At 48.0% G+C, this 9976-nt stretch overlaps 1 protein-coding gene across 1 annotated transcript; it reads left to right on the forward strand.

Annotated features, from left to right (window-relative positions):
• Positions 1 to 340: 340 nt before the first annotated feature.
• Positions 341 to 9693, forward strand: LOC146195208 (solute carrier family 22 member 6-like). Its single transcript, XM_084596752.1, has 3 exons — positions 341 to 691; positions 2547 to 3890; positions 9538 to 9693. Exons 1-3 carry the CDS (start codon positions 341 to 343, stop codon positions 9691 to 9693), a joined length of 1851 nt encoding a protein of 616 aa, XP_084452878.1.
• The last annotated feature ends 283 nt before the right edge of the window (positions 9694 to 9976 follow it).

Below are 9976 nucleotides of genomic sequence, written 5' to 3' on the forward strand. Positions count from 1 at the left end.
AAACCAATGTAGCTTCGACAGTTTTCACGCGCCACGTGCACAAAACGTCCTGCGTTAAAGAAGAAGCTAACGACGTTGGAATACTTGACCCCTTGGCAGCTCTGCAACGGCGATCTCTTTTCGGCGCGGTATCTTTCCAGACCGACTCCGTGGGCTGACCGTGGCCTTCACTCGAAGTTACCAGCCACGAAGGGGTTCGAACTACTGACAACGTTATGCGATCCTTAGTCACGGTGGTCGAAGCTCTGGCTGATGTGCACCACGTATGCTGCGGTGTTGCTTCAACCAATACTGCTCCGGAAGGCACTCCGACGGCGTAAACCTTGACCGTATTAAGACTATGCAGCCTAAAGAAGCTGTCAGCCCGAGCGTTGATTCCAAACCTGGGACTGCGTCTCCCCTGGAAGGCTTCGTGGGCGCTGAGTCGCACGCCATCATTCAGGAGAACGTCTATATCATCTTGGGTCACGGACGGTTCCAGCTATTGGTTTTGCTGTGCGCCATACTGAGCACGACCGTCCTTCTGATGCACTCCTTCGCTTATCGCCTCATCGGCCGGCCTGTCGACCACTGGTGCCAGCCGCCTTCGAATTCGCGAGACTTGTCCGTCCAGCAGTGGAAGAACGTGGCGATTCCGATTTTGGCCGACGGCAGCTTCAGCGAGTGCACAGTGTACGATCCACCAATTCCGGTGAGAAATCTGCCTTCATATCCTGTCGCAATATTTACTTCGCGCAGAAACCGTCCCGTCATGACACCTCCCCTTTCCAATCTTTCCCCCATCCGCACAGTCCTAATATCTAGAAATTTGCATCTTCTCGCACGGTGACATTTGTCATTGTTCCTGGCGCTTTCAGTATATATAAATTACCTGCTACCTGAATGGGTCGCTGTCATGACAATCGTATGAAATTTGCATAAAAGCAATTTTCTCAAATTTAACACGATTGCGCAGAAAACTTTCATAACGGCCGGTCGAAAGCCTTTTGAACAGTCGTATCCTTGCCCTGGCAACAATATCGATGAAAAAGAAATTTGTAGTCGTTGTCGTGCGCGATTCCAACTTACCGTCAACAAAGGAGCACTTCCCGATGGTGGCGACTTAAAAATCGACCAAACGCCGGCTTTTATTTTTTTTTTTCATTGCAGCAAAATCAGCGCCGACCACCGCAGCCTGCCGCCTGCGTGCACAGAGAGCCATTTTTCAAGAGCCATAACCTTAGTCTCCTTCAATCGCCAGGTGTCTTTAAGTAGTTGACACCGAAATTACAGAGAGTTTGCTACTCCTGGACCAGGATAACAGGTTGAACTAGCACGTTTCGTTTGCAACGGCACTTGTGGTAACAGCAGCAGGGGCCGTCGCGAGCATGGCATCTGTGACCATGAGCGGCCGCACAGGTCGACGTCATTTTTGTTGCTAATGTATGGCGGTCTCATATAAAGACGTGCAGACTTTGGTGGAACGGTCTAGAAAAGAGATAATCACTACCGGGCTAAAATAAACATTGAAATCAAAAAATATTTTCCCCGGTGTTCATCTTTTTAGTTCTGATATTGCCCTTACATTTCCCGTTTCGAAGACGTTATGTCGGTGAAACACTACAGCAAAATAGCTTAGTACAATTGTGGCTGTTTCGCAGTCTTTAACTTTACGAAACTAGATAATTGCTACTTTCTGGGGGTGCTTATAAAGATAAATATTTTAGTTTTCTTTCATTAAAGCGCCAGTACTCCTTCTATTACTTTCGTATAACCTCAACCACTGACTTTACTCTGCCCACATTAGTTCCCGCACACTGATAAAGGCTGGGCTACACGTACGCGAAAACTCAGGGTAACACGAACACTAATGCATGTGTCGCTTGGCTCGTCGCTCACATCTTCCGACTTTGAAAATTTCGCTCGTTGGCCCGGAAGTGCATGCGTGATCAGCACTTAGCATGAACACGAAGCGTACGTCACTGCCGCTCATTTCACACGCATTCTTTTTTCTGCAGTGTTGGGTTATGATTTTGCATTGCGGCGTAAATGTCTCGCTTTGTACGAACAATGGAGAATCGCGAAGGATTCAACGAATCTCTAACCGCGACAAAAAAGACAAAAGTTCACGTGACCACTTGTATATAGCGCTACTTTGCACATGTTAAACGATTTAATTACGCTTTGTTGTGAGTACATTTTGTTTTGCATGTTATCGATAAGCACTTTAATTCATGCAATCGTTATCACTGTTGTTTCATTTGCAGCTAGTTTTGTGGTGTACTATGCCAGCAACACAGAGCGTCATCGCCGTTTCAGGCGTCCGTCTGTTGGCGCTGTCGCGTGCGTGTACCTTATCCAGAAGGCGACACAGCAAACGATGATCGCTTTCGCCGCGCCGCCTTGTCACGTCGCTCTCATTTTCGCTCACATGCAGCCAAGCCTTAACAGTTCTACCAATAAAACTAATGTTTGCCCATATTTAAGCAGTTCTTTACCTCACCCGGCATTGTTCTGCCAACACCACTTAATCGCTTCTCTTTTGCTTTCTTTTTTTTCTCTCTAAGAACAAGAGCCAAGAAGAGCGCCACGAAATTCCCTGTGATCGATGGGATTACGACACTGCGGACGTGGGCAACAGCATCGTCAGCATGTGGGATCTCGTGTGCGAGAACACTTGGCTGCTCTCTGTTTCTGAATCCGTCTGCACGTTGGGATCTCTGTGTCTGGTGCCTGTGGCCGGCGTAATCGCTGACCTGAAGGGACGCAGGCCGGTCATGCTGGCGAGTGCCACCGCCACATTGTTCGCCAGCATGGTGGCAGCTTCGACACATGCCTTCGGCGTCTTTCTCATGAACCGCTTTGTTGTCTCCGGTGGTGCGAGTGCAACCAGTGTGTTCAATTTTATTGTCCTCTACGAAGTGACCGGAAACGAGCACCGAGCCCTGTACATACTTCTCGCCATCTGTATCGCCACCACAGTGACACCTGCTATTTATTCCCTGCTGTCACCGCTAAGCCCATCTTGGAGGCTTTCACAAGCGCTTCTCGTCTCTTCATCGACAATCGTGCTGGTATGGTGCTACGCCATAGATGAGTCTCCTGTCTGGCAGCTTTCCACGTGGAGATTTCACCAGGCTGAGCACACCATGCTTCATGCAGTAAAGTCCAACGGCGTCGATACGGTTAAAGCAAGATCCACATTCAGAGCGCTCGTACAACAGCTGGAAAAGCGGCACACAACCTCCGGCATGAGGACAAGTATCTCCGAGCGTCTCTTCCATACGGCCGCCTTTGGCCGTTACGCCTTATCTATATTTGTGTCTTGGTTTGGCGTGAGCTTTGCGTACCATGGCGTACGCATGGTTCGCGGGAGTTTGGAAGGCCACTGGGATGTATTGGCACATGTGTTCAAGATTATGGTACTCATCGCAGTCTACTGCGGCATGAAACATCGAGGCCAAAGGGCGACCTTGACCGCTGTATTGGCTCTGTTGTTTGTCTGCAGCGTCTTTCAGACAGTCTCCTACGCATTGGAGTCGAGCATCGCGATGTTGCTGTCAACACTTACTGTCTTCAGCGCCACGGCTGCTGCTTTGTGCGTCAACTACGGCTATACCGCAGAGGTGTTTCCCACGGAAGTACGGAGCTTTGGATTCTGCCTTTCGTATTCGATCGGTCGCGTGGCTGTTCTCCTAGCCACAATGATCAGCGCATTCGCCACGAGTCAGCGCGTGTTAGCCCTCAATATCACCCTAACAGTCTTAAGCTTCATCAGCGGTGTTGCAATTCAATGGCTGCCAGAGATATTAGCCCAACACCAGGAACACCCGGATCCGGCCACCTTGGACGAACGGCAAAGAAAGGAAGACCTAAAGGAACGCCTTATCCCGATCTCATTGTCTCACAAAGTGAGAAAGCCAAGCCATTATCATGGACATCGTAAACCGAAGCTATCTTTGCCAAGCAGCGTAGCTTCAGAACCTGAAAGGCACTAAATTGTGGAGTTGCTTGCCTTGCTCCAGCCTGTTCCCTATAGCGAAGTTCTATACCGCCTTCGCGAAAACATAGTGGCTATCTACAACGGAGTGTACCTACCGTTTCCCGTGGAGAAATACCACGCCTTAAAATAGATTACGCTATCACACAATAAAGATTGAATCACTTCCCCAATATGTTCGATTGTCTTTGCTTTAAGGGGCAATGACAAGGTCATTCGATGTATTGCAGTTGTATACTTCTGTAAATAATGTACAACTATGTGATTCTGCTCGTACTGACTTAATGCCTAGCGCGCGGCGCATATTACAAAAAATATGCAATTGAAATCGAAATCCTAAACTTCTTCCCACCGAGAGTTACCACCATTTTGAAATGCTCGTGTGACGTCGGAAGATAATAGACGGCGGAGCGTCGTCTACATGGCGGGCTGCAATATCAAAGAACACGCCTTTTCTTTAGAGCACGAATGACATAGTGGCCCATCCTCGTGCAGAAATGATTATGTTACTGAACAGATACAATTTAGAGTAAAGTGCGTTTTCTACGGTGTAGTTGAGACACGATCACAGTGTGCTGCGCGGTTTGGTTCCCTTTTTTATCGACACACTGCCCTATTGCGTTGCACCGGCTACGACGCCAGCACGATCAACGGTCACCTGTCCTTGTAGTGTCAGGTGTTCGGCCCACGATGCCGATGGAACCGATAAGCGGACAGTCGCCTTATCTGTTTTGGTCAGATCGCAGGCCGAGCGACAACTTGACATCCAATAAGTTAAAGGCCTGCACCGATTCGCTTACCTGTAGCCTAACTGTTTTAAAAATGGCAAAACAAGCGGCTGCACTTTATATGCTCCCTCTTCTCATCACCAATGACCTTTACCAGAAATGTAAGTCGGCGGCGAACTGTCGTCCCGTTCAGCGACGAGTAGGCCTAGTGCGAGTGCGCGGGGTTCCGGTCTGCAATTCCGGCAAATAAGGAGCACGCATTCCCAAGCTTTAGCGGTTGCATGTCGCCATCGAGTGTAGTTCTGGTATACTGACGCCAAACTGACGGCATCTTGCATCAAAAAGCGCCTGCACATTGAGCGGGAAGCGTCGATGTAACCCGGCCTGTCTGCCGAGGCAGCCCGCAAATGCAGACGCCGCTTTTGGGTGATCGGCGCAGGCAGAGGTGTTAGCATCTGCGCGCTTCTTGCAGCGCTGTTGTAGTTTGTAAGCAAACAAAGGTGCATCTGAAGTGAAAAGAAAACAATATCTCAGTATTGCTGGCTCGGCTTGCATTTTACACCATGGAAATGAGCAGCATCCACCAATATACAAAAGCTCTATGTAAGCAAACACACTGGGGCCGCTGTCGTAAGCGCGAATCGGCGCAATCCTGCGGGATTTTCGGCTCACATACTAAATGCTAGATAAATTGTGTATGTTTCGGTTGAAACAGTCTCGAGTCATTTTCTGGACAAGCACCAGAAAAACTCAAGGCAATGCTTGCGAGTTGGTCGCACTCTTGTACGCTGCTGCGGCGGAGACGAGACGGAGACGGCGGCGGCTGGGATGCCCGTGTTCGCTACGGGCAGTGAAGAGAATTCTAAGCTCGTTTAGTTTCGCGATAATGTGAATGAAACGGCGGCAGCGGTGCATGTTTCCTCGCTGGCCGTGGTCCGAGTGGACATAGCTTTGCAAGATTGCTTTGCCAGCCGAAAATGTGGGGAAACAGTGCGTAGAGGTATAGATCATCCGTCTCGTATGCTAAAGAACTGTGATTCAAATCCCGGTGCTGCGCAATTCTTAACGGAATGAAAAAAATCCGCGTCGATAGAATTCCATAAACCATAAACAGGTTTGAGGTGCGACCTGATACCACTGCACGCCTCCGGCAACACATCCCCTGACCAGGAGTTGACCATCATGGATCAGTTTTGACCGCAACCTCTCATATTAGTCCTATGAAGCCGCGGCCCTCAGTCCCCAGCGGCTGGGAAGCAAGTGACCACGGCGGCGGTCAGACCTGTGACCCAGCGGGGGCTGCTACGAATACCTGGTTCCGCTGGACAGGACTCCATCAGAAACAGACCCGGGCATGCGTTTAATGTTAGAACCCTAGATAGTGAGGCTAGCTTAGCAGTGCTGTTACAGGAACTAGAGGGCATGAAATCGGGTATCGTAGGGCTTAGTGAAGTTAGGAGGCCAAATAAGGCGTATAATGTAGTGAAGGACGGGTATGTACCGTGTTATCGAGGTTTATCGGAGAGTTAAGAAGAACAGAAATGTAGTCAAGAAGGAGGAGTACGTTTCCTTGTCAATAAGGATATAGCTGGTAATATAGAGGAGCTCATGAATGGAGGGTGGCAGGCATCGTAATTAACCTTAATAAGCGGTATAAGCTTAAGGTTGTGCAGCCTTATACGCACTTTTATGTAATCATGATGACCAGGCAGTTGAAAATTTTTACGAAGATGTAGAATCGGCAGCGGAAAGGAACGACGCAATATATGTAGTAATGGGCGACTTCAATGCCAAGGTAGAGAAAGAGCGGGCAGACCAGGTGACTATGACACTTGTGCCAGGAACATCAGGATGAGTAACTAGTAGAGCTTGCAGAGCGCAGTAACTTACGAATCATGAATACCTCCTCCAACAAACGGAAGAACTGGAAGTGGGCATGAAAAAGGCCTAATGGTGAGAGTAAAAATGAAATTGATTTTATGCTATATATCTAACCCCGCCAATATGCAAGATGGAGAGGCAATCTGGAAAGTACGATGCAGTGACCACAGGATGGTGAGGTCCCGAATTAGTCTAAGTCTGCAGAGGGAACGAAACAGATTAGTAAGAAAGAAGTCCATCAAAGAATTAGAGGTGAAGGCGAGGGCAGAAGACTTCAGGATCTCGCTACAGAATAGATATTCAGTTCTAACTGAGGATGACGACATAAGCCTAGAAGCAATGAACAATAATTTCAGATATATTGTTACTTAGTGTGCTGTTGAAGTAGGCAGTAGTTTAGAAAGGAAACCGGTAAGCTGTCTGAGGAGGCTGAATACTTGACAAACAAGCGCCGGAGTATGAAAACTTATAACCCAACAGACCAGAGAGAACTGGCAGAGATAAAGCTAATCATTAAGCGTAAATTGGCAGATATAAGGAATTATAACATGGAGAAATTTGAGCATGCTGTAAGAACGGGGAAGTCTTAAAGCGGTGAATACAAAATTGAGCATAGGCAAAAATCAGAATCGGCACTCTCACATGGCTGTGTGACGTGGTGTGTATCTCAGCCTCGGCGTTTTCATCAAATTTGCCTAGGACAGGAGGGGACTGTAGGTGGCGCTTAAGTTCCTCGAAGGCTTCCGCTTACGATGCTTCCAATTGAAATGGCACGTCCTCATTTGTAAGCTGCGTCAAAGCTTCGGCGAGGCGCGAGAAGTCCTTGAAAAATCGTCGGTAATATGCGCAGAGCACGAGGAATCGACGTACAGCTTTCTTGTCACCGAGCTGTGGAAACTGTGCGATCACAGCTGTTTTCTGTCGATCGGGGAGAACTCACTTCTTCCTAACGATATGAGCCAGGAACGACATCTCTTCGTAAGCGAAGTGACACTTCTCTGCTTTAAACGTTAAACTTGAGAACATGATTGCGTCAAACACTGTTCGAAGCCTTTTCAGATGGCCTTTAAAGTTCGAAGCATACCAGACAAATTTAGCATTTCATGTCAGGCAGTACGGTATTCATTACTCTCTGGAATGTCGCTGTTGAAGAGCAGAGGACTAATTGCATTACCTTGAACTCGAAAAGGCCGTCTGTCGTGATGAACGCGGTTCGTCGACCTCAATTTGCCAATACCCGCCCTTCAGGCCCATCGACGAGAAGTACTTAACAGAGCCGATCTAGAGTGTCGTCGATGCGAGGAAGCGGGTAGACACTCTTCTTAGTTATGTCATTCGAGCTTCCGTAATTAACGCAAAAACTACGTGTTCCGTTTTTCTTCTTCACCAGGACGACAGGTGCGCCCAGGGGCTGTTTGATGGCTGAAGAACGTCTTCGCGAAGCATTTCATCGAATAGCTCTCGGATGGCTTGGCATTCTCGCGGTGATACGCGATAGGGGCTCTGACGAAGAGGTTGCGCGTGTTCGTCGGTTAAAATGCGGTGTTTTGCCAATAGCATTTGGCGCACTTTCCACGCTAACAAAAAGGACTCACTGTAGCTTTTAAGAAGACTACGAATCTGGTTGTCTGCACCGCGGTTATGATGGGTTGATGTCGATCGTAACCAGATTTCATTGGGCGGTTGCAACGCCTACGCGCTGGTAGGAAAGGGCGAATAAGGGACCGCAGCTTCGCAGGGGGACGCTGCAAGCGCCAGTGAAACGCGCCCTCTTCGGCGGCGTCCCGATAATTGACCGGGCAGGCCGGTTCCCCCTCCCATTGAACAGCTGCGCGAGTGGCTTTTAAAAGGGGTCAGTTCTGCACGTGCTGAATATCTGTTTGTGCAGTCGCGTGCTTGCTCATGGATGCATGAACGCTTACGCATGCGCATTCTTCAGAGAATTACGAAAATGTTTCAACGCAAACGCGAAAAAAAAAACTTGTGGATCATCTCCCCTCCATGAGGCAAATTGACAAAAATGCCATTATGTTAACGGCTCTTTTAGTGCCGCAAGTAATTAAGTGGCAAAACAGTTTACAAGTGGAAAGTAAATCTCTTTTTTACATAGTCATCTTCACAATGCAAAATTTTATTGATGGCTCAGTGTGATGCACGAACCTTCGCTGACTTATAGATGGGATTTTGATACTTTTTGTTCTAATAATAAAAAAATTACCTTTATTTTAACACAAATTAAGAGTCCTGAAGGCGATATGCGAGGCTGAAGAGAAAGACGAGACCATCCACCGAATATGCCTACCAACTGCTCGCTTATGGTTAAAACGAAAATGTCGTAAGCTTGGTTAATAAGTGCCATAGAAAAACGCGGTTGCTTATTTATTTCATGCTATGACAGCGCACGCGTACCCTTAAGAAAACCTATCTGCAGAGCCATCGATCATAAGCGAATGCTCACTGATGTGGATAACAAACAGTTTGACTTTTCAAAATTCTTTTTTCGAAACTGCATTCGGCCGCATGAACACTCGACAGTAAATAACGATAATGGGGAAATGCTTAATAAAATGCTACGATTCCGTGCGAAAGTTTGGTAAATAAATGTTTCTGCAATAAAGAATGCCATACTTCTTCAATTGGAAAGAAGTCTGGTCTAGTTGGAGGCCGTTCATGGCAAAAAATTATGAGCGCGTCTTCTCTTTCTCTGTACTCGTAAATTGTGCGACAAAGAAGTTTCATTGCGAAAATCTTTTTTAGCATTCATGGCTATGCTCTCCAAAGCGGCAGCTTACAAGCAGTGGCAAATGCACTTGCAGGGCTGGCATTCTGTGACACTGCAAGCATGGTGCTGTTGTGTGCTTTTAATAAAAAGAACCAAGAGGGGCCATTCCGGTTCCCTGGACACAATAACCTTTTTTCCCTCTCTGAACGCTGTGAAATGCCAGCCAGACTCGCAGCGACCAGCAACATCTCTTTTGTGCACCTGCGGGTCAGACGGCGCGTGCATACAATCAAGGAGAGGGTGCCAACGGCGCGAGCAGCGCGCGTACCAGTCGGGACGTGGGTGGTTCAATGCGCTCCCTCGGCGACGTTCCCGACCAGTAGTTCAGAAATTACCGCCCGAGGAAGGAGGCGGCGCTGGTGTAGTGGGAGCAAACAGAAGGTAAAAATTGGATAAATTCGATGGAAAGAAACAGAGTGGAATTATACCGAAAGTGGAAAATGCAGATCAGGAAGGAAGATTTCTTTGATAACTCAAGAGGCAGTGCCCTACTTTTTGAAGCTAGATCAGGGTGCCTTAGAACATCATCATCATCATCAGTCTGACTATACCCACTGCAGGGCGAAGGCCTCACCCATATCTCTCCACTTAACCCGGTTCTGTGCT

The sequence above is a fragment of the Amblyomma maculatum genome, chromosome 3 (genome assembly GCF_055883805.1).
Source record: "Amblyomma maculatum isolate TAMU_Amacu chromosome 3, ASM5588380v1, whole genome shotgun sequence".
Lineage (NCBI taxonomy): Eukaryota > Metazoa > Arthropoda > Arachnida > Ixodida > Ixodidae > Amblyomma > Amblyomma maculatum.